The 25,032-nt window shown below is 42.0% G+C and overlaps 1 protein-coding gene across 2 annotated transcripts in view; it reads right to left on the bottom strand.

Moving 5' to 3' along the window:
- The window catches only part of ADCY9 (adenylate cyclase 9), a 330,545-nt gene that overhangs the window by 81,164 nt on the left and 224,349 nt on the right, over positions 1-25,032 (bottom strand). For both annotated transcript variants that reach the window (XM_030212364.1, XM_030212363.1), the window contains exons 4-7: positions 24,739-24,956; positions 23,163-23,265; positions 14,459-14,667; positions 2,945-3,104 (exon numbers count right to left, since the gene is read on the bottom strand). In XM_030212364.1, coding sequence (XP_030068224.1) covers positions 2,945-3,104; positions 14,459-14,667; positions 23,163-23,265; positions 24,739-24,956 — 690 coding nt within the window. The remainder of the gene's footprint in view (positions 1-2,944; positions 3,105-14,458; positions 14,668-23,162; positions 23,266-24,738; positions 24,957-25,032) is intronic.

A 25,032-nucleotide genomic window follows, 5' to 3' on the forward strand; every position in this document is an offset into this window, starting at 1 on the left:
CTCACTGAGGAAGAGAACCGACCCCAAGCTGGTGACTTCAGTTGCTAAGAGTGTGATGGCTTTCCTCATTCAATGATATTACTTGTAAAACACACACATTAAGATTGATATCCCACTAGAACATGATGCTAACTGGATAAGTCTTCTTGGATAAGTCCTTTGTTTTGAGTAACTGGAACTGGTGAATGGCTAACCTTTGGCCAGACATGTTAACGTCCAGCCTAAAGTAATTGCACAAAAAGAAGAATCAGGGGCATTCCAGGGTGCAGCTTTAAATTAACCAGATGGCAATAATATTTAACAACTTTATCTCAGCTGCAAGTGTAGTGCACTTAAGACAAACGGATACAAATGTCTATCTTTACGCCACTATTATTCGGTGGTACCAAGATACGCAAATTTCTCTGAAACTCCACTTAAAGATAACTAGAAATGCCATCTAATTATCTTTAAGAAGACAGCACCCTGCTGAATATTTGCCCATTACATAAGAACATAAGCATTGCTATACTGGGACAGACCAAAGGTCCATCAAGCTCAGTATCCAGTTTCCAACAGTGGCCAATCCAGGTCACAAGTACCTGGCAAGATTCCAAACGAGTAAAAACAGATTTTATGTTGCTTATAATAGCTTATGGACTTTTTTGTAGGAACTTTTCCAAACCTTTTTTTAAACCCTGCTACACTAATTACTTTTACCCCTATTCTCTGGCAATGAATTACAGAGTTTAATTACACACTGAGCAAAGAAATATTTTCTCTGATTTGTTTTAAAATTTACTACTTAGGTGAGAACAGGCTGTTCCATGCAAGACAAGTTGCTTATAGATAACTGTCTCAGGCAGAAGCTTCCCCAAGGAAATTCTATGAGGCATTTGAAAGTGGTTCAGGCTTCCTACTACCTCTGAGAATTCAACAGGGTAGAATGGGCCATGCAATTTGTTCCAATTTATCAGTTGGACTTCCTAATCAACAACAACTGCATTGTGATGTATATTAGTAGGACAGGCTTTGATTTCTTATGTAATAAAACCTGTCTTGACAAACTCACAGGGCACAAAAATTTTATACTATGGCAAAACCAACAAATCAACATTTTTTTCCAATCGGGGTGAAAACAACGAATGTCTTAATAACATGAGGTGAATTATGGGGAAAGATGGGGATGGGGGGATAGAGATGAGGAGGACAGGAGAGTAAGAAAGATAAAGGAGAGACAATGATGGTAAGGTGGAGGTGGGCACACTCTACTGAATTCCATGAGGTGGGACAGACATAGGAGACAGAGGGGCCGATGTAGTAAGCTTGCATTAAAGCTGTGCACTGACAGTTTAATGCAGTTTCCTAATGCAGTGTTTTCCAAGTCGGTTCTGGAGTACCCCCTTGTGCCAGTCAGGTTTTCAGGATATCCACAATGAATATGCATAGACTGCCTCCACTGTATGCAAATCTTTCATGCATATTCATTGTGGATATCCTGAAAACCTAACTGGCAAGGGGGTAGTCCAGGACCGACTTGGGAAACACTGTCCTAATGCAAGTGTAACATCAAATTTTTGCTTGCCAATGTAGTAACCATATTATAGGTCTTTTAGAAAACTTGCATGCTAAGCTGGCAGACACCTGTACACATGATTCTGCTCTAAGGGTAGCTACAGCCGAACACAGCTCTGAATACAAAAACAGCATCGGTACACCCTGTACCTGTGCTGGAATGCTATTCTGTATATAAAATTTTTCAATAACAATATTTATGCACACAATTGCATTTGAGCACATGTGCAGAGATTTTTTATTTATTTATTTTATATATTAAGATTTATTTACCACCTTTCTGAAGGAGTTCACTCAAGGCGGTGTACAGTAAGAATAGATCAAACATGAGCAATAGGCAATTACAGCAGTAAAAATATTCGAAAACAATACAAAGTATGGCATGGTATACTAGCAATGTCAACACAATAGGTAATAGAACATTATATGTGTGCCAATACAATTTTCTTATGATCAACCCTCTGCACTAGCTCTAGTTGCCCTTAGTGCAGAATCATGTACTCTCAATAGAACAGAAAAACATAAGAGTAGCCATACTGGGTCAGACCAATGGTCCATCTAGCCCAGTATCCTGTTTTCCAAACAGTAGCCAAGCCAGGTCACAAGCAATTTCAGCTCTTTCAGCACACCTTCCCCTCAGTTGTCTTTTTTTTAACCCATGTTCTTCATGAAGACCAGAAAAACATTGCAGGATCTTTATGCTCACAGCAAAAATAAAGAACAGATATAAAAACTTCACAAATACCATTGTAGAACAAGCTAACCCTTCTATGCCTGCTCAGACTTGGCGTTAAAGCCCTGGCATTATGCTCAGCGTGTAAATCTTCTGCACACTTTTTTTGCATCTGACCACAAAATAGCCTCATTACCATGGTTTTAAATATGCTGTGTGCTGTTATCTAATGCAAGGCTTTACATACAAAATTGTACACTAATGCCAATTGTGCAAAAGCTTGCATATTTTATTGCATCAGTTCCAGACTCCGTTCCTTTTATCTCGCTGCACCTCACGCCTGGAATAAACTTCCCGAGCCTGTTCGTCTAGCTCCGTCATTGGTCGTTTTCAAGTCCAGGCTTTGCCCACCTCTTTGACACTGCTTTTGACTCCTAACCTCTACTCACTTGCCCTGTACCCCACCTCTTTAATTCCCTTACCTCTTAGTTGTTCTGTTTACCTGTCTTATTTAGATTGTGAGCTCATTGAGCAGGGACTGTCTTTTCGTGTTTAATGTACAGCACTGCGTATGCCTTGTGGCGCTATAGAAGTGATAAGTAGTAGTAGGGTAGTAGAGAGAAAGAAAGAAAAGAGGCATGAGAAGTATAATAGGGATGATAGTGACGTTTAATATTTTTGTAGCTCTTGAGACACAATAGCAAATCTATTACTTACATTTATGTTGGTTTCAAACTCAGATGTGAAGTGTGAAAAGACAGCAATGGCTGGAAGAGATACAAGGATTGCACCAATAAAATGACGAGGGAGCCAGCCAGAAATCACTTCTAGCAAGCGTTTAGTGAAAACCATTACTTCCTCTAGAAAAAACACCATCCTAGGAAAGAAACAGCACAAAAGCAAAGATGTTATACTGTAATATTCATATTATGGAGGAATCAAACCTGTGACTAAATATATATGGTATGGGCGAATTGCACATAGTAATTTTCTACAAGATGGAGGATCCTTAAATCTCAACATCACCAAAACGTCCTTTACACAACCTTGTCTACAATTATTATCTTATAGTTGAAAATGCCCAATGTGGCCATGTTTCGAAAATTGTTCATCAGGGGTATAAACAAATCTGAGTTCACATATAGAACCTAAGTATAAGTGTTTAAACAGGCAGGCTAAACCTGTCAAAACAGCATATGCTCTCAAAAGAGACTCTTCCACATTATACAAAATAGCTGACTTTGGATCAAGGCTACAACAAAACTGCATCTAGTTCTATACATGAATTTATTTTTTACACCACTGATGAAGAATTTCCAAACATGGCCATGTTGGGCATTTTGCATCTATCTATAAGATAATAAAATCCTTTAAACATCCTGTTCTCTATATTGGATTCTCTTTTTTTTTGGTGTTATCTATCTGGTGTGGATCCCTCTCTCTTTATTTTACACTCCTTAAATCTGATGCCACGAAATTAGCTGTTATAAAACAGCAAATAATCGAGCCACGAAAATAAAAAGCTAATTCAATATCTGCTTTAGGCAGTATGGATTATTAGCCTTCAAATGTAAGATCATGTTCAAATACTAGGAACAACTATTTAACCAATAATTTCTTACTAGCAACTTATGACTAATGTAGTAGCCAATTAAACTACCTGGCTAATGAAATCTCTCTAAATACAAATCTTTCTCTGCTGAGTAGCTAAATCTAGCTGCTTGTTTTACTGTATTATGTTCTGAGTTCATAAATGTATTTGGTTATTTAAGTTGTAAACTACTTTGAGACTCCCTTTTTGTTGAAAAAGGCATAATATAAGCCTAAAGTAGAAATAAAAATTATCCTAAAGATAGGCAACTATCTTGGCCACTCAGCAGCTCTTTGAAAAATGGCAACTGAACAGCACTGAACTGCCTGGAGTATGTGAATTATAAATTAAACTAATTAACTAAGGGCCTCGTTTACTAAGTAGCGTTATAGGCAGGTTAAATGCTTTTAATGAGCGTTAACCATGCACGTGCCTACAATACCCTACAGGCGCCTACATGGCTAGCGCACGCGTTAAGTGTAGGTACGCTAAAAACACTAATACACCTTAGTAAAGAGGGCCCTAAATAAACTAACTAAAATAAGTAGTACTAGACAGGGGAAGGGGGAGTTGCTTGTAATACAACTAAGTACCACAAGGTGGCACATATAGCTCACAGTTCCAAAAAACTAAAAAAAATATCCAGATTAAAAGCCAAGAGAGAGAGAGAGAGAGATGTCTCAGCAGCAGAACTACTACTACTACTATTAGACTATACCATGCAGAAGACCTGAGTTCAATTCCTAGGGCAGGGCTCTGCTTCCCAGACCAGCTGGGCCAGAAATAACTCTGGAGACAACAGTCATAGTCCCTGCAGAAGGGAAAGGGTAGAAGGGATGGGACTTGAAATACCGCCTTTCTGTGGTTACAGTCAAAAGGTTTACATATTATATACAGGTACTTAATTGGTACCTAGGGCAATAGAGGGTTAAGACTTCAAACACCTAGTGGCCATACACAGAGACCATAATTGCTGGTTTTTAAGGACAGATGTTGTATATGTCTTTAGGCTAAGGACTGTCAACACAATGGGTGGCCTAAGACAAGGAAAGGGATGCAAAACCAGACCTTAAGTACCCTGCGTAGCTATAAATTACAGTTATAGGAATCAGATCCTAGCTGGACAATTAAATGAGTAGAAAAATTTGTTGGACTATAAAAACAGAGACCATACTTCTCATATTTTACATCACTACAAAAAGGATTGCCTAGATGCATATTGTTGCATGACAGTCTTCTGCATCAACAGTTATAAACTGGATATAAAACTGATGCTTTCATATCTCTATGTAGCAGTGTAAATTGCAAACAAAAATAAAAGAAAAAACACCAAATTCCAACGGCTAATCTGTTAACTGGTAGGCTCCAACCAGCTACTTCACTACTTCAGGCAGAGTAACCTGCAGAACTGCACACAAATGCCAAAACAAATTCTTCAGTTCCTTACTCATGTATACTGTAGTGTAATGCAGTGTTTTCCAATCTCTTCTGGCCCAAAATACTACTACTACTACTTAACATTTCTAGAGCGCTACTAGGGTTACGCAGCGCTGAACAATTTAACAAAGAGAGACAGTCCCTGCTCAAAGAGCTTACAATCTAATAGACAAGTGAACGGTCGGTCCGATAGGGGCAGTCAAATTGGGGCAGTCTGGATTCACTGAACGGTACGGGTTAGGTGCCGAACGCAGCATTGAAGAGGTGGGCTTTAAGCAAAGACTTGAAGACGGGGAGGGAGGGGGCTTGGCTTAAGGGTTCAGGAAGGTTGTTCCAAGCATAGGGTGAGGCGAGGCACAATGAGCAGAGCCTGGAGTTGGCGGTGGTGGAGAAGGGTACTGAGAAGAGGGATTTATCCTGTGAACGGAGGTTACGGGCGGGAACGTAAGGGGAGATGAAAATACACATATATTTTCAAAAACATTGTGCAGCACACCAACCTCTGAGGATGTGAACACAGGAGAGGACTAGTATGGCCAAATGAAAAGCTAAGAATGCACGGAAAGCCCCGCCAGAGACACAAAACTCTCAAAGGAGGCAGTGAAGCAAGGGGAAGATGATGAGGTGCTGTGTGCAGTGTGGGGCCCTTTTACTAAAGGGTTGCCATATGGCAACCCGGAACTACCACCAACCCAACATGGCCACCGGTGGTAGTTCCACCTCAAGCAGCACCATTTCTGACACTACGGAAAATAATTCCATAATTTCTAGTGTGGTGCTAATCTGGCAGTATTCACCGGCAGGTTACTGCAGGAGCCCTTACCGCCACCTCAAAGGGTGGCAGTAAGTGCTCCCCCCCCCCATGGCCACGCAGTAAGAATAATCTTACTGCATGCCCATGTCTTTTTTAGGGGCTTTTTACCCGCTGCAGTAAAAAGGGCAGCAAAAACAACCCCTGCAAATACCGCAGGGTCCTTTTTACTGCACCTTGGTAAAAGGACCCCTATCAGGTTTATTTTCGAAAGAGAAGGAAGCCCATCTTTTGACACAAATCACAAGATGGGCATCCTTCTCACAGGGTCGCCCAAATCGGCATAAACGAAAGCTGATTTTGGGCATCTCCAACTGCTTTCCGTCGCGGGGATGATCAAAGTTGGGTGTCGGAGGCGTAGGGAAGGTGGGACTTGGGCATGCCTAACACATGGGCGTCCTCGACCCATAATCGAAAAAAGAAGGGTGTCCCTGACGAGAACTTAGACGACTGTAATTGGTCCTTTTTTTGTTACAACCAAGCCATGAAAAGGTGACCAAACTGGCCAGATGACCACCGGAGGGAATCGGGGATGACCTCCCCTTACTCCCCCAGTGGTCACTAACCCCCTCCCCACCCTCAAAAAAAAATTCTTTAAAAATATTTTTTGCCAGCCTCAAATGTCATACCCAGCTCCATCACAGCAGTATGCAGGTCCCTGGAGCAGTTTTAGTGGGTGCAGTGCACTTCAGAGAAAAACCACACGGAGTGTGGAGGTGCACTTGATCCCCACGGGATTTACTCTGCAACACCATTTTTTCACATTTAATTCTTTTAGAGATTACATGACTGTTATTTTAATATTACTTTTAAGGATTTTAAATTGGTTATTTTTTTGCTCTGTTGTTTACATCTATTTATGTTCATTTGGCTTTAACTCATATATATGTTTTGAGATGTTCATTTAGTTTATAAGTACACTGATATATTTATTTTGTATGCAGTATTTATGTCAGGGGCGTATCTGCGTGGGGCCTCAGGGGCCTGGGCCCCCGCAGATTTTGCCCTGGACCCCCCTACCGCCATCAACCCTCCCCCGCTGCCGTTCTTACTTTTGCTGGCGGGGGACCCCAAACCCCCGCCAGCCGCCCCGCGGTGTTTGAAATTCATCTTCGGCCTCCGTGGCCGTGCTGCTGTGATAGGCGCTGTTGAAATCCACTTCGGAGTCTGACGTCGTTGTACGTTGTACGTGCTGCGACGTCAGACTCCGAAGTGGATTTCAACAGCGCCTATCACAGCAGCACGGCCACGGAGGCCGAAGATGAATTTTAAACACCGCGGGGCGGCTGGCGGGGGTTTGGGGTCCCCCGCCGGCTGAAGAAGAAGTTTTTACGGCAGCGGCAGGTGGAAGCAGACCTCGGCTGGCGGGGGGTTGGGGTCCCCCGCCAGCAAAAGTAAGAACGGCAGCGGGGGAGGGTTGGCTGCGGGAGGGGGGTAGAGAGAGTCATTGGTGGCGGTGGGGGCTCGGCGGTGGGGGCTCGGCGGCGGCGGGGGGGGGGGCTAAAATGTGCCCCCTCCCTCTGGCTCTGGCCCCCCCTACCGCCGGAGTCCAGATACGCCCCTGATTTATGTATTATTTCTGTCATTATATTTGTTTTTATAGACTCCTGAGGAAGGCGCTACGGTGCCGAAACACGGCTGTGTTGAGTCACCTATTCACAATAAAAATCATTGTTTTAATTAATTTATACGTCTGCCCCATTGTTTGAATAGAGCCTATTTTCCCCACCCCTTTTTTTGTTTTTACAGTGCACTTCAGACAGGCGGACCCAGGCCCACCCCCCCCCCCCCTACCTCTTACACTTGTGGTGGTAAATGTGAGCCCTCCAGAAACCCACTGTACACACATCTAGGTGCCCCCCTTCACCCATAAGGGCTATGGTAGTGGTGTACAATTGTGGGTAGTGGGTTTTGGGGGGCTCAGCACACACGGTAAGGGAGCTATGTACCTGGAAGCTTTTTCTGAAGTCCACTGCAGTGCCTCCTAGGGTGCCCGGTTGGTGTCCTGGCATGTGAGGGGGACCAGTGCACTACAAATGCTGGCTCCTCCCATGACCAAAGGGCTTGCATTTGGTTGTTTCTGAGATAGGCGTCCTTAGTTTCCATTATCGCCAAAAATCAGAAACGACCAAGTCTAAGGACGACCATCTTTAAGGTCGACCTAAATTTCCAGATTTGGGCGTCCCCGACCACATTATCGAAACGAAAGATGGACATCCATCTTGTTTCGATAATACAGGTTTCCCCGCCCCTTCATGGGGACGTCCTGTGATGACGTCCTCAAAAATACTTGGGCGTCCCTTTATATGTGCTGCACAAAACAAGGTCTGGTTCTCTTTGCTCTGTTTGCTGCCTGTGAATTCCTACACTTCAAGGCTCATGCTGTTTCTAAGAGAGAAATACCGACTACACCTGTGGTCAAAAAAGAGCTACTATGTGTTTTGCAAGTTACTGAAAGCAGTCTTTTGTGCTGATTCAGACCTGAGCACTAGAGGTGACTTTTTACTGTGATACAATTGATCAGGTCTGAAGGCACACTGGCTGGGAAACACTAGTGTAATGCGCTACACACAGCAGGTCTCCAAGTTCAATATTCAGCATGCTCAGGACATAACTTGATCCTTATCAGACTCTACATCAATGGTTAACATATTGATTCATGGGACTGAGACCAAGAGTCCACTGGTTTACAACTCATGAGGAAGGACAGCTATGACTGAAGACTCTTGTTATCTCAGCCTTTGAGCATCTCATTTATGAAGGCTCGATGTAATGAAGTGCTGTAAGCTCTATGCAGATCGTAGCACCAGGTTATTCACATTTTTTTCTATGTAATGCTAACCAATCAATGCAGGGTGCAGTTTAATGTAGAAAAAAAAAAACAACTGCACGTAAAAATCTTTGCAGAGAACAGTTTATTTAAAACCTGTGGGCATGATCCCTCAATGTAGAGAAATGTGCACAAATCCTGAAGGCGTGACGTATGGGGTTTTTTTGTTTGTTTTTTTTAAAACACTGGGAATTTAACTCCTGGTCTGAGGTGAAGTAGAGCATTGGCAGAAGTTGCTGGGCCAGCATACGTTACCAGGAGCTATTCTTCTTACTCACCTATTTCTTTCAAGTGAGGTAGGTGAGCAAGAAGTGGACCCCCTTCTAACAACTAACATATATTACAAAAAATATAGGAACTGAGTAGACCCCTAATCCCCAATATCTCAAAAAAATGTGGCAGGCTGTTTGGAACCCTCTTCTGACTCACAATACATTAAATAAATAGTGAGCCAGGTGAACCCCTTTTCCAACCCACAACATATTGAAAAGAAAGGTGGGAGGAAAAAAGGATGGGGGCTGAATGTTACATGTGCTATACCCAACACTTAATATTAATTTATTCACTTTACTTTAGCAATAATTGGTCTCTTGTCAGTGAAGGGTCCAGCCCCTGCTCTCAACTAAAGTGCAGTGAATAAATTTATTCACAATAAGACCAGATGCAAAAAAATAAAAGTGCACATTTTTTGTTTGTGACATTTGTTAGACATTAGAAGAAAAAAAAAAATTACCATGTATTAAGAAACTGTGCTCTAGTTTAAAGCTCACATTCCTAACCTATAGATTATTATATCAGTTACTGAGTCTGAAGTCCATGGAAGGGAGTAAGGCACCCTGGCTATAAAACAGAATTCACTTCCAAGACAGTGAATAGAGACGATTATAAAGAACAAAATTACAGAACACATACCTAAGCATGGATTAATGAGACAAAGCCAACATGGATTTAGTGAAGGGAAATCTTGCCTCACCAACCTACTACGTTTTTTTGAAGGAGTGAACTAACATATGGATAAAGGTGAGCCAGTTAATATTGTGTATCTGGATTTTAAAAAGACATTTGACAAAATACCTCATGAAAGACTCCTGAGGAAATTAGAAAGTGTTGGGATAGGAGATAATGTCCTATTGTGGATTAGAAAGTGGTCAAAAGATACAAAACAGATAGGAGGGTTAAATGGTCAGAATTCTCAATGAAGAAGGGTAGATAGCGGGGTTCTGCAGGGTTCTGTGCTGGGACAGCTGCTTTTTAACATATTTATAAATGATCTAGAGATGGGAATAACTAGTGAGGTAATTAAATTTGCTGAAGACAGAAAGTTATTCAAAGTTGTTAAATCGCAAGAGGACCTTACGAGACTAGGAGACTGGGCATCCAAATGGCAGATGACATTTAACATTAGCAAGTGCAAAGTGATGCATGTGGGAAAGAGGAACTTCAACTATAGCTATGTGATGCAAGGTTCCACATTAGGAGTCACCGACCATGAACAGGATCTAGGTGTCATTGCTGATGATACGTTGAAACCCTCTGCTCAGTGTGTAGCGGAGGCTAAGAAAACAAAATAACCCCCCTTTTCCCCCCGGTCTTGTAAAGGGGCCCTTTACTCGGTGGGCCTCATTTGGACTTGCCACATGGGGTCAGTTTTTTTTTTGAGGACAGTGGGTCGATCTCCTTTTCTGCACTTGCAGAGGAATATCCTGTCCTGCCAAATGAGGTCTATGCCTACACTCAGCTGCGCCTTTCCCTCTCTTCTCCAGAGGTGAAGGCCAGGGTATTGCGGGAGGACTCTTTTTTGGAAGACTTCTGTGAGGACTCTAGGGGTACAAGGGGGTTATATCTTGTTTAAATAAATACCAGAGGACAAAATTGCATCCCCAATTGCTACATCGCTTATGTTGGCATCGAGAGCTGGGGATTGAAATCGGGGATGACAACTGGAATCTCTTGGAAAGGGCCTTATTGAAAATGTCGATATCTGTTCCCTTCAAGGAAAATGCGGTTAAGGTACTATATAGATGGTATCTTACCCCGGCTCGTTTGCACCGTATGTTCCCCTCTGCTTCTCCTATGTGCTGGTGGGGGTGTGGGCAGAAAGGCACGATGGGCCATATTTGGTGGTCTTGTACTAAGGTACGTGCATACTGGAAGGCCATTCAATTTAAGCTTCAGAGATGGTTAGCGAAACCTATTAAATGGGCCCCAGAATTTTTTCTATTTCCTAAGAAGCCTCCAGGGCTCACAAAATCTCAAGCCTTGTTGGTGCGACACGCAATGTCGGCTGCCAGGGTGACTTTGGCTTCTCAGTGGAAATCTCCTTTAGTTCCCTCTCTTGTTCATTGGTTGAATAAACTTTGGCGACTCATTGTCATACCCTAACTAAATGGGAAGCCATTTGGGAACCTTTCTTGACCAACTGTTCTTGTTAATTGGGAGGGGTGGGGCTTAAGGGGGGGGGGGTTGGGGTTTGGGTTTATAAGGGAAGGTTTTTCTTGGGGGGGGGGGGGGGATAAAAAATTTCCAAATAAAGTTAGAAGTTTTATGTCTTCGTTGTTACAATTTTCTTATTGAGATTTCTTAATAAGTTGGGAATTGTACTTGTTTCAATTGCTGTATTTCTCAATACTTAATAAAGACTTCTGAAAAATTTTAAAAAAAGAAAACAAATAGAATTTTAGGTATTATTAGGAAAGGAATGGAAAGCAAAAGTGAGAATGTTATACTGCCTTTGTATCACTCCATGGTGCAACCGCACCTTGAATACTGTGTGCAATTCTGGTCACCACATTTCATAAAAGATATAGTGGAATTAGAAAAGGTACAGAGAAGGGCAATGAAAATGATAAAGGAGATGGGATGACTTCCCTATGAGGAAAAGCTAAAGCAGCTAGGGCTCTTCAGCTTGGAGAAGAGACGGCTGAGGTGAGATATGATAGATGTCTATAAAATAACGAGTGGAATGGAATGGGTGGACATTGCTTGTTTACTCTTTCCAAAAATACTAGGATTAGGGGGCAGACAATGAAGCTATGAAGTAGTAAATTGAAAACAAATCAGAGAAAATATTTCTTCACTCAACGTGTAATTAAACTCTGGAATTTGTTGACAGAGAATGTGGTAAAAGCAATTAGCTTAGCAGGGTTTAAAAGGTTTGGATAACTTTATAAAAGGAACTCCACAAGCCATTATTAAGATGGACTTGGGGAAAATTCACTGCTTGTTTCTAAGATAAGCAGCATAAAATCTATTTTACTGTTTTGGGATCTTGCCAGATACTTGTAACCTGGATTGGCCACTGTTGGAAACAGGATACTGGGCTTGATGGACTTTCACTCTGTCCCAGTTCTTATGAAGTGAAGAGCAAAAGCATGTGTCCCCCCTCCTCCTTAGCTTCTTACCCAACTTGCGGGTCATACAGAGATGTAACAGGGTAGGACATATGACATCAGCCATATTCAGCTTACAGCGCAGACAACACATGAGATTCCTCTAGACCCTCTCTGTCTTTATACCAGTAAGGTTTTAAAAAATTACAGAACTAAAAGCAGTAGGCACTTAAATATTAATGTCAGAAAGTCAGTTATAAATTTATAGTCCAACTAGTCCTATGTGGATCACACTCTGTACATATATTATTATATAAATAAAATATAAATGAAAAAATCCACACTTCACATAAAATCACAACACAAAAATAACATACTACCTGGTTCCTTTTGGGAGCTACATCCCTTTTGGGAGAGAGTGCATGACGTAATCTACCACATAAGCAGCACAGATTACAACGTAACGCCAGAAGCTTGCTTGCTTATTAAGTGTGGGCCTCCCAGGATTGGACCTCTCTCTTCAAAAAATCTGGGCTATCTGTTTTATTGCTGATTAGTGTAAAACTGCTAGTTTATAGAAAGCCAATGAGACTCTGAATTTTCTGAAATGGAGACAGAGCTTGATATATGTGATCCTCATGGTGCAACTGACTGCTTTGAGGCAAAACAGAAGACTATGGGGCTATTTCGGCAATATGTTAAGTGTAATCTAAATGGGAAGAGTTATAGGGTTGACTTTAAATATGTTGGTTTACTACTACTACTACTATTTAACATTTCTAGAGTGCTACTAGGGTTACGCAGCGCTGTACAAAAAACAAAGGAGGACAGTCCCTGCTCAAAGGATCTTACAATCTAAAGGACAAGAAGGACAAGGAGTGCAGACAATCAAAAATTGGAACAGTCTAGATTACCTGGGTAGAGGTACAATGGTTAGGTTCCAAAAGTGACATTGAAGAGGTGGGCTTTGAGTAAGGATTTGAAGATGGATAGGGAGGGTGCTTATGGTCCCGGGGAGTTTATTCCAAGCATAGGGTGAGGCGAGGCAGAAAGGGCGGAGCCTGGAGTTGGCGGTGGTGGAGAAGGGTACTGAGAGGAGGGATTTGCCCTGTGATCGGAGGTTACGGGTAGGGGCGTAAGGGGAGATGAGGGTAGAGAGGTAGTGAGGGGCTGCAGATTGAGAGCATTTGTAGGTTAGTAGGAGAAGCTTGAATAGTTGGAAAAATATAAAGATTCTCCATATCTGCTTCAAGTTTTTTTATAATTATATTATACATTTCTCTTTCAATACATAAACTATAGTTTCTTTTAGTATTTTACAAGGAGATGTATACTTTTTATAGCATGACTGTATGGCTGATTGTTATCTAGAATCAAATTCATAGTTACTGCTATTTAATTTTCTCTAAGTGAAGAAAATCAATAAATGCTCAGTTAAAAAAAAATAAAGATGATAGCACATGAATGTGGTTAAAAATGAGCAGTATTAGTTTAGGTTCACCAACTAGGAACAAAAGGCCAGAGCCGAGGCAAACAGTCTTAGGAGGTCCCTCTGCCCACCGTACCATCAGTTACAGTGGAAAGCAGGGGCATAGCCAGCAGCCCATTATTTTTTGGGGGGGGGAGGGAAGACTGGGGGGGGCCACCCATTCCTTTCTGCTCTCTTCCCCTGACTTCACCCCCCACCTCCCATTAAAATTTTGACCTTTGCTGGCAGGGATGCCCAAGCCTTACCAGCCAAAAAGAGTTCTGTGGTCCAAATGTCTCCTGGTGTGAGGAAGTTGGTAGCATGCTTTCTAACCACCAACGCCGGCACTCCTCACACATGATCAGTTCATGCACTTGAACTGAGCATGTGCAAAGTGCCAGCATCAGCTGCTAGAAAGAATGATGCCAACTTCCTCACACCGGGGGATTCCCCCATTTGTGGACTTGCGCTAAATAATTTCCTCTTTTTCCTTTTGATTTATAAAGGAAAAAGTGATCTTTATTGGTTGGTTATGCTTTTATTTGAGCTTTTCTGTACAAGTTGTTCTTAGCTGTAACTCTGAAACTTATACAATAAAAAATTTAACAAAGTTCTGATTATTCAGGTTCCACTTTAATTTTATTATGCTAAATGATGGGGTAATTATTTTTACTGTTATTTTCAGATTTCTAGGATAAAAGCATTACTTGTATCCTAAAAGCCAATTAGTAGTGTTATTATGTAACTTTCTGCTCCTTGTTTTACCTGATGGATATGATGAGTGAAAGCAGTGCCAGCAGAATGGCCATCGCGAACACTATGACAGCTGCCAGAGGTGGTGAGGAGTTGCTGCCCCAGTGCTTCAGGAAACAGGTGATGGACAGGATTAGGAAGACAAAGGTAGACAGCAGCACATCGAGAAGGGAACTGAAGGTGGCACTGGCAAACGTCTTTACTGGAACAGTCCTAACAACCTGATCAAAATATTAACAGTATTGCTGCCGTGTTAATCCACACGATTGCACAAAAATAACAGATAATATATAAAAGCAAAACATATAAAAAATATCATTATACTGGACTAATACTACATTCCAGAGGTAATGATACATAGCACGTTCTGCATGTGAAGCATGTTTTACTTTTGGGAAACGCCTATTACAAATTTGTGTGGATGCATACATTCATATAAATACACAGGCAACAAGATTCATGCATAAAACATTACCAGGGGTGGTATCTGGACACAGTTGCAGGGCCACACTTTTTTTTTTTTTTTTTAATACAATACATGATTATCACCATAGAGTACATGCACCTAGTCGCATCTACCTGAGAGTAGGTGTAACTTTCAGCAAGAGCTTTATGGGGACTTCTATTGGAGCTTATTTTATAAAAGCACATGGACAGGTATGTTGCCTTTATAAAACATAAATCATGTAACAGTCCTGAATGTTAACACACCACAGAATATACTAATAGTAAAAGGAGAGATCATCAAATTTCATCATTTCCATAAGTTGTGGAAACTGCCTATATTAAGATAAGTACAGTGCCTGAAATATTTTTTGTATTATTGTTCATTATGAAACAAGTAGCATCACTGTTTTTGTGTTGCTATTCGTGAGCAAGAGACTGAAGATTTTTAAAAGCCATAATTTGACGAATCACTATTTTTTGTTAGAAATGTTTAAATGAATAAGTAGATTTCTTTTGTTTATCATGCTCTAAGGTGTGTTAGCGTTTTTAACGTGCCTGTAAATTTAAGGCGCGTTAAACGCTAACTCACCTATACATTTCTATGGGCATGTTAGCGTTTAATGATCGTAAACCATTTACACGCATTAAAAATGCTAATGCGCCCATAGCACCGCTTAGTAGACCTAGTATTATATTGGTGCATGCAAAAGAACAGGCAAACATTACCAATGGAAAGTACCTATGATTATAAATAAGATTTAGCCCTTTTTTTCACGGCTCTATTGTAGGCTGTGTGTATGGCTTAGATTAAATTTATGACAGCCTCTCCGTCTATATTCTGTGGTGTATTAACATTCAGAACTGTTAACGTGATTTGTTTTTTGCCCCAGATGTTTGGGTTTTGGATGTTTTGATTTTGCCTTTATAGGTATCCTCTGATAAAATTACTGCATTCTTGACTAGCTTTCAGGCGCTGGCACCCCCCTTCCTCAGGTCACAATAAAGTGAGTGAAAAATATGGCAAAAAATAATAGAAAATGTAAGTGAAAATCATGAACAGTACTTCAATGATTGTTTGAAGGGGGAAGTAAGCTTGGGGGGGGAGCAGGTCTGAGTGATCATAGGTGACAGGCAGAACAAAAAGGTGAGGGAGAAACTTAGAAAGATATCATGGCCAACATTACAATTGCTCTACTTTTGTACATGGATGCTCCTTGCACTAATAGGTCTCACCCTTCATCCTACATTTTCCTACACACCAGCAGACAGATGCAAACTGAGACAAACAGGAGTGAAGGAGCAGCTTAGTGGTTAAAGCAATGGGCTGAGAACCAGGAAAATCAGGGTTCAAATTATTATTATTATTTGTTATATTTGTATCCCACATTCTCCCACCTATTTGCAGGCTCAATGTGGCTTACATAGAGGGGCATAATTGAACGAAAACGTCTATCTCCATGGGCGTTTATCTCCGAGAACGGGTCCGTGAAGGGGTGGACCGAACCGTATTTTCGAAAAAAATAGATGTCCATGTTTTATTCGACAATTTGTGAGCTGGGCGTTTTTGTTTTTCAGCGATAATGGAAAATGAAAGCGCCCAGCTCAAAAACGAATAAATCCAAGGCATTTGTTCGTGGGAGGGGCCAGGATTCGTAGTGCACTGTCCCCCCTCACATGCCAGGACATCAACCGGGCACCCTAGGGGGCACTTTTACAAAAACGAAAAAAAAAGGTAAAACAGCTCCCAGGTGCATAGCACCCTTCCCTTGTGTGTTGAGCCCCCCAAATCCCCCTCAAAACCCACTGCCCACAAGTCTACAACATTACTATAGCCCTAAGGGGTGAAGGGGGCACCTACATGTGGGTACAGTGGGTTTGGGGGGTTGGACGACTAATAAGCATTAAGCAGCACAATTGTAACAGGTAGGGGAGGGATGGGCCTGGGTCCACCTGCCTGAAGTTCACTGCACCCCCTAATAACTGCTCCAGTGACCTGCATACTGCTGCCAGGGAGGTGGGTATGACACTTGAGGGTGAAAATAAACAGTTGTGAAATGGCATACTTTGTGGTGGGAGGGGGTTTGTGACCACTGGGGGAGTCAGGGGAGGTCATCCCCGATTCCCTCCAGTGGTTATCTGGTCATTTAGGGCACTTTTTGGGGCCTTATTCGTGGAAAAACAGGGTCCAAGAAAAGTGCTCTAAGTTCTCGCTAAAAACGCATATTTTTTTCCATTATCGGCGAAAGGCGCCCAGTTCTGATCGGCCGATAACCACGCCCCAGTTCCGCCTTCACCACGCCTTCGACACGCCCCCGTGAACTTTGTACGCGTCCGCAATGGAGTGCAGTTGAAAACGTCCAAGTTCGGATTTCGATTATACCGCGTTATTCGTTTTTGGGAGATAAACGCCTATCTCCCGATTTAGGTCGCAATATAGGCGTTTTTGTCTTTCGATTATAAGCTGGATAGTACCGTAAAGGCATTCGCCGATTCCGGTATGAACAAATACAAAGTGATGTTGTGGTAGAGTAAGGTTCATGTGTGACAAATGCGTTAGGGAATCATAGTGAGGAAGAGTTATTTTATGTCCATTATGAACTTTGGTTTTGTTGTGTTGCAGGGTTCAGGCATTTAAGTTGGGTCGGTAGGGTATGCCACCAAATCCCACCAAAACTCCTTGTGACTTTGGGCGAGTCACTTAACCCTCCACTGCCCCAGGTACAAACAGACTATAAGCCCTCCAGGGAAAAGAAGATATCTAGTGTACCTGAATGTAAGTCAACTCAAGTCAAATCCAAATAAATTAATTCCTGTAGAAGCACAACAGACTGTGCGTCACCTGAACAAACCAATCCCACAGATCCAAGATACATGTTGCTAGCAGGCACCCACAAAACATTTGTGGAGAGAAACAGTGGGATAAATATTCAGCTGGCGGTGGTGCTGACCACAGCCAGCATTATTCTCAGATATTCAATGCCAGGTCATGTCCGGGCTTTGGCACTGAATATCCGGTTGATGTGGCACTGTGGCTAACACATATTTTGTTAAGTCGATATTCAGAACTTAATTTGCCATGGCTTGCCACATAAGACAGTACTATGCAGTTACCCTGGCCGATTGAGTGATGAATATTGGCACTTCACTGCTCAAATGCTGAGTCTGCCCTGGAATGCCCCCCCAAATAGTCGGTTTTCATTCAGGCATTAACCGCTAATTTTCAGTGGCGATAACTGGTTAAGTGCTGCAGAAAACTGGCAGATAGCCCTGAACAAGTGATTAACCTGTCAGCAGCCATTTCTGGCAGTTAAATTGTTTTGAATATTGACCAGAGCATTTCTATGCCCCTCCCCCTCCCTGCCTGTTGCCAAAATTCACTTTTCTCTTGTACCTGTACCGCTGGATCACAATTGCAGCCCATGTGGGGCAATCCAGTTGTAAGAACTGCTGATGGTATCCACCAACCCATGCAGGGTGAACCACAGATGAGCCACTGTCTTCAGTGAACAGATCAAGTTGTTGTCTTGGGTCAGCAATCTGGTGTGTGTGTGTGTGTGTGTGTGTGTGTGTGTGTGGGGTGATCTGCAAATGAGCAGTCATAAGGGTAAGAGGCCACTGTAAAAGCCTCCTTTCATTCCAAGTGCTGCAGGAGTCAGAGGGACAGATACCATTCTGGCCTCTAAGCTTATTATAAAGTGATGTGAAAAAGGTTTTCCCCCTCTTCTAATTTTCCCTATTACTGCATATATGGTCATACTGAATGGCTTCTGATTTTAAACAAAATATAGTATTAGATAAAGAAACCTGCGTAAATATATGGCAAAAAACAAATCAAGATCAAGTGTGCATATTTTATACACATCCATATTGTATGCTATGAGTGCAGATGCTGTGTATCTCAATGGGGGTAGGAAAGACATCTTAAAGTTGAATTTAACTAGTAATACTGCTGGACTGTTGGTTTAATCATGAACCGATCACTGGAGAACAAATTTCAGGAAAATATTGGTTTCTTCAACAAATTTGAGTTAATCTAATTGAATTTATGTTTAATCATTTTTATTGACAACAATTGCATCAGAATACATCACAGGTGTGAAAGAAAACTTGCAAACCAGTTCAGCAATGTTGAATTTAACTTATACAAGTAGGGTGTTACCCTCCCCAATCCCCCAAGTGGTACAAATCCTACCCACCCCCCTTTTCCCCCCTTGTGAGCTATTTAAATGTTCAAAATGTGACTTCTCGCTCTTGAGGGCATAGTTAACCACAGAGGTTCCCACAACTTGCAGAACTCCTCTCCCTCTGTGCTGTCCAGAGATTTCACCCTGCATCTGTCAAGCTTCATTTGCAGTATCATCTGTGCTCGCCAACATATCAATGGTGGCTTCGTATCTGACCGCCAAGATTTCAGGATCGTAGAGATCCCAAATAGTGTTGCCCACTGTACATATCTTTTGAACCCTTTGGGTGGCGTCCCTGTGAATTTATAATTATAAAAGAGCATCAGAGGATCGCACACTAAAGAGCACCCCCATTGTGTTTGTAACGAGTGAAGAACAGCTCCCCAAAACTGTTGCACCAGCGGGCAAAGCCAAAACATATGTCCCAGCATGGCTGACCCACTTCCACATCTTGTACAAGTCCCATCACATGATTCAGTTATTCGAGCTACTCTCTTTGGTGCCATGTAGGTTCTCATGAAAAATCTGTATAATCTCTCACACTGTGGGACCGACAGGTGCATCCGATATATGTTCCCTATAAATCTCCTGTATATATCAGATGTAATTGTGCAACCTAATTCTTCCGCCCAGCTTTTGGCCACCCGCTCATAGTCTATTTCTTGGGTAGTATCTTTTAACTGCTGATGGTGAAACTTCAGAGGGACCACATTTGTGCCCCCAAGGAGTAGTTCTCTGTTAGTATATCTACTACATCCTCTGTTACGTCTGTCCACAATAAGGAAGACACATAGAGGGGCATAATTGAACGAAAACGCCTATCTCCATGGGCGTTTATCTCCAAGAACGGGTCCGTGAAGGGGCGGACCGAACCGTATTTTCGAAAAAAATAGACGCCCATGTTTTATTCAACAATGTGTGAGCTGGGCGTTTTTGTTTTTCAGTGATAATGGAAAATGAAAGCGCCCAGCTCAAAAACGAATAAATCCAAGGCATTTGTTCGTGGGAGGGGCCAGGATTCGTAGTGCACTGGTCCCCCTCACATGCCAGGACACCAACCGGGCACCCTAGGGGGCACTTTTACAAAAACAAAAAAAAAGGTAAAACAGCTCCCAGGTGCATAGCACCCTTCCCTTGTGTGTTGAGCCCCCCAAATCCCCCTCAAAACCCACTGCCCACAAGTCTACACCATTACTACAGCCCTAAGGGGTGAAGGGGGGCACCTACATGTGGGTACAGTGGGTTTGGGGGGGTTGGACGACTAATAAGCATTAAGCAGCACAATTGTAACAGGTAGGGGGGATGGGCCTGGGTCCACCTGCCTGAAGTCCACTGCACCCCCTAACAACTCCTCCAGTGACCTGCATACTGCTGTCAGGGAGCTGGGTATGACATTTGAGGGTGAAAATAAAAAGTTGAGAAACTTCATTTTTTGTGCTGGGAGGGGGTTAGTGACCACTGGGGGAGTCAGGGGAGGTCATCCCCGATTCCCTCCAGTGGTCATCTGGCCATTTAGGGCACTTTTTAGGGCCTTATTCGTGAAAAAACAGGGTCCAAGAAAAGTGTCCTAAATTCTAGCTAAAAACGCATACTTTTTTCCCATTATCGGTGAAATGCGCCCATCTCTGTTCGGCAGATAACCACGCCCCAGTTCCGCCTTTGCCACACCTCTGACACGCCCCCATCAACTTTGTCCGCATCCGCGACGGATTGCAGTTGAAAACGTCCAAAAATCGGCTTTCGATTATACCGCTTTATTCATTTTTGTGAGATAAACGTCCATCTCCCGATTTAGGTCGGAACTTGGGCATTTTTCTCATTCGATTATAAGCAGGATAGTGCTTTAATTGGGCATAAGCGAAATAGTGTGTCCCGGGAATGCCAAACTCCTCTTTCAGGGTATCGAGTGTTTTTAGGTGCCCCTCCTCGTTGACCTCTTGTGACAAGTAAATGACTCCTCTTTTTCTCCATTGACTAAACACACTATTGTCCAGCCCCGGAGGAAAGTCTGGGTTATTGCAAATGGAAAGCAGTGGAGTGATTTTCACGTTAAAGTTATGTCTCCGACATACCCACTGCCAGGTAGCTCTGAGCGAGTGTAATAGAGAATGTCTGCGATATGCCTGGGGGGGGGGGGGGGGGGGGGTAGACAGTGTCCCATGTGTAAGAGATAACTGAAGTGTGTCTTGGGGAAAACAGATGTCTCTGCTTTAGTACTGGAGAATTCTGCTGTTCCCAGAAACCAATCATTGATATGCCGCATTGCACATGCTATTGAAAGGTTTTTCAGAGTCAAAAGCCCCATCCCGCCCTGCTCCCGTGGGGTGGTGGTCACCGATAAAGGCAGCCTGGGGCGCTATCTAATTGAATCTATAACCCTTAATCAAAATACGACCTTGCAATATTTGTATATCATAGAGGCCATGGCAAGGTGCAAACCCTCCATATTTCTAGTTTTTATTTTAGTATGGCCATTTTGAATTTCTTGAGCTGGGAACAGATCTGAAACTGCAACACAGCTATAAATGTGTTTTTTCTAATAACTACCCTTTCTAAGGCTGTAGAAACTTCTGGTTTGACATTTGGCCTATGCTAACTTGTGATAAGCACCAGAGACTCCTATGACTAAGGACACCTGCAGTATCCAGATAAACAATCAACAGGAAAAGTAAGTGGGTTTGGGTGAAATTGTAGCTTCAGCAAGAGGGTATGGGCACTAGAATGGTGATTATGCATAACTAGGACATAAGTCAACCATTATCTAATAAAAACTTATACTTATGTATATGACAGGCCTTAAACTGGCCATGCAATGAGGGAATAAATGATAGAAGTTGGAAGATGGTAGAAAGTGCTGGAACAGGATTCACCATAAAAGGAAATAGAATGTTCTGGAAAGATGCATATTCATTAGGTAGGAAGGGTAATTAAGATAATAAAGAACGGAAAAAAAAGGATATAAGAGGAAACAGAACTGAGGACGGAGAGCCTCAGCGTGTCTACACTAGCAGGTGGACATATTGACAGATCCCAGGGAAAACTCTATTTGCTACATATTATACTCTATTAGGATTTTATTTATTTTTTAATATTTTAATAATTGCTTATTGGCTTCCTTATATTGGCTTTTTTGAATAAACATTTATTAAGTCTAATACTTATTTAGTAGCCAGAGTTTTTCTTGCCCGAGGTTCTGCCTGGGGAGGAGAGAACGTTTCTCGAGGGTCCACCCTCCAGGAGAGCTCCGGAAGGCTACTCCTGTCTCCGAGGTTTGGACATTAGGACAGCATATGGCAAGGTTAGCCGTGAACCTTTGATCCAAGGGTTTCGTATAGCTTTTTTGATGCTAATCACGGAAATGACGTCAAAAGATTTCTGTAATGTATGGTTTTCCAGAAACTTACAGAAATTTGTTACAACACATGTGCATCGACATATCACTAGTAAATGAACATTATTCAGTTAAAAAATATTATGACATGAATAAAAACTCAATGAAATAAGATTAATCCTTCTTGTTTTAGGATAAAATAAACATTATATGAAACAAGACACTGAACAAGGTGGAGTGTATGAAGGCTAAACATATTTTGGGGTGGGTTCACTCTGTTCACTTGACCCATCAAACTGAACAAAAGTGGCAGTACTGATGGGACCAGAAATCAGTTATTATGGTTATGATAGGACCAGCTGTTGTTATGGTTTAGGTATTAAAACTTATCTGAGTGGTTTTTTTTTTAATTCCTGGATTGAAGGAAATGAGAGAGATGGACCAGAATGTGCCTTGCATAAGAAAATCTTGCAAGATTTTGGAAGAGAAAGAAAGGTGAATGAGACAGAACATCTCTATCAAAGCCAAAGCCATTGAAATCCAGAATAGAACAGAGTCAACATGAAATGCAAGTCTTTAACCTGAGATCCAGCCTACTACAGGCAATACACATTACATACAGAGACATAAGAAAAATGTTCATTGATATTATAGACCCTTTGCTAGTGCACCACCCATCAAAGACTACTGAATCGGAATGCATAAAGAGAACTAATGTGTGTGACCAAACTTATAGAAAGAAAAGCTGCCATACCTCTTCTTGGTAGCTGGCTCTGTATGCCTTCTCCAAGTCCTGATCCAGGAAATTCAAGCTCAGCCTGTTGATTGGAGGCTTAAAGAAGTAATCTTTCATGAGGCTGGTGAGACAAGAAATGCACAGATATGGACAAAAGACTAAATGGTGAGGAGTGATGGGCTTAATGGTTAGAGCACTAAGAATCAGAGAAATCAGGGCTCAAATTTCACTTCTACTGACACAGTCTGTGACCCTGGAAAAATAATTTTATCTGTGGTTTCTTCAGGTTCCCACTTAGATTGTAAGCTCTTTTATGTAGAACTTATGTATTGGGGTACATTATCATGACTATACAGTGCTGTGCGTGTGTGATAGCGCTATAAAATGGTTAAACGTAGTAAATGACAGCAGATAAAGACCTGAACATCCAGTCTTCCCAACAGTCACTCTCATGATCAAGCCTGCCCAGCACTGTCCTTACATTACAACTACTGGAATGTAAGTAGTCAATCTAGCCTCTCCAACAGGTATTTAGCTGCTTATAAGCAACATGAAGCCAAAATATATCTGAACATGATGGACTGATAAGGAAAACCAGATCTACGCTCTAGGACTTCAGCCTCTGTTGAATAGACAACTACTAAGGCCCAAGATCAGAGATTACAACCATAGAAGTGTACTAGCTAAGATGAAGGAATCTGTCCTTAAATGCTACTACAATTCCAGCCATTTTACAAAACAAATAGCTTAACACTCTGTGGAAGGCAGCTGAAATATATCTTTGGTGTGGTCAGGAATAACTGAGCATACAGGATGGACCAACTGCTTTTTTCTGCCATCATTTACAATCTTACGATATAACATATCACAAGCTGCCCATGCTTATTATGTTTCAACATTGACAGGTGTCAGAATTTAATTAGTAGAGGCACTCTGGGCCTGGTGTTTACTGGGAAGTGATTTTCTGTATTGTTAAACTTATATCACAACTTGCAAGTGTTACTTTCCCAGAGTTAGCATAGCTTAGCAATGTTTCTTGTATTCCACATATACCTCATAGAAGACCAATGTAGACTGAAACAATAAAATATCAAAATAGACAGAAAGCATAACATTAGATCAGATTTTAGAGAAATAAGCCTTGCTGAACAGGTACGTTTTTAGTTTTTCCCACAATCTAGCAGCTTGATATGCATATGAGAAATTTGTCAGTCACTTCAACTTCCTTCCTCTGGAATTAGGAAAACTAAAATAAGTATCACACAAGGAATAAGTTGTATTTTAGAAGTAAATAGGAGGGCTATGTCCCGGAGAAGAGTGCAATACCACGCTCTCTTACTAAAGGAGTCAACACAGCTAAACAGAACAGCACACCAGAGTAATCATCCTGTATGCAGTATCACAAGAGGACATGCATTCCTTACTACTGCAGTCTGACCCCCCCCCCCCCCCCCCCGAGCTTGTGCTGCAGCAGGAGATGCATGGCCACTTAACCAAAGTTTCTAAATGAATAATTTATACATGCAGCTGTATTAGAAGGGCCACGTCAGTCCTATGGTGTTTTTCACAGTTCAGTGTAAAGATTCTGCTTTACCTGTCTTCTTTAATTACATCAACAAAATGTGCATCTGTCTTCTCACGAATGTTCTTGAAGCGCAGAGGAAGGAGTGCAGACTGATCCATACTGACACCACACCACCTTCCTTTCTCCTGTAGCATTTCATACAGAGAGGTCTGGCTATTGGTTAGTTTCTCATCCCGTGGTGGACTCAGAAGCCCATTCTGGGTCTTTGGATTTCGTCCTACTGGAGCCTATTTCACAAAGAAGCAAAACAAATAATTATTTTGTGTGTGTTTATGCACACAGACATGCATGTGTATACATTCA

Source organism: Microcaecilia unicolor, chromosome 8 (assembly GCF_901765095.1).
Source record: "Microcaecilia unicolor chromosome 8, aMicUni1.1, whole genome shotgun sequence".
Lineage (NCBI taxonomy): Eukaryota > Metazoa > Chordata > Amphibia > Gymnophiona > Siphonopidae > Microcaecilia > Microcaecilia unicolor.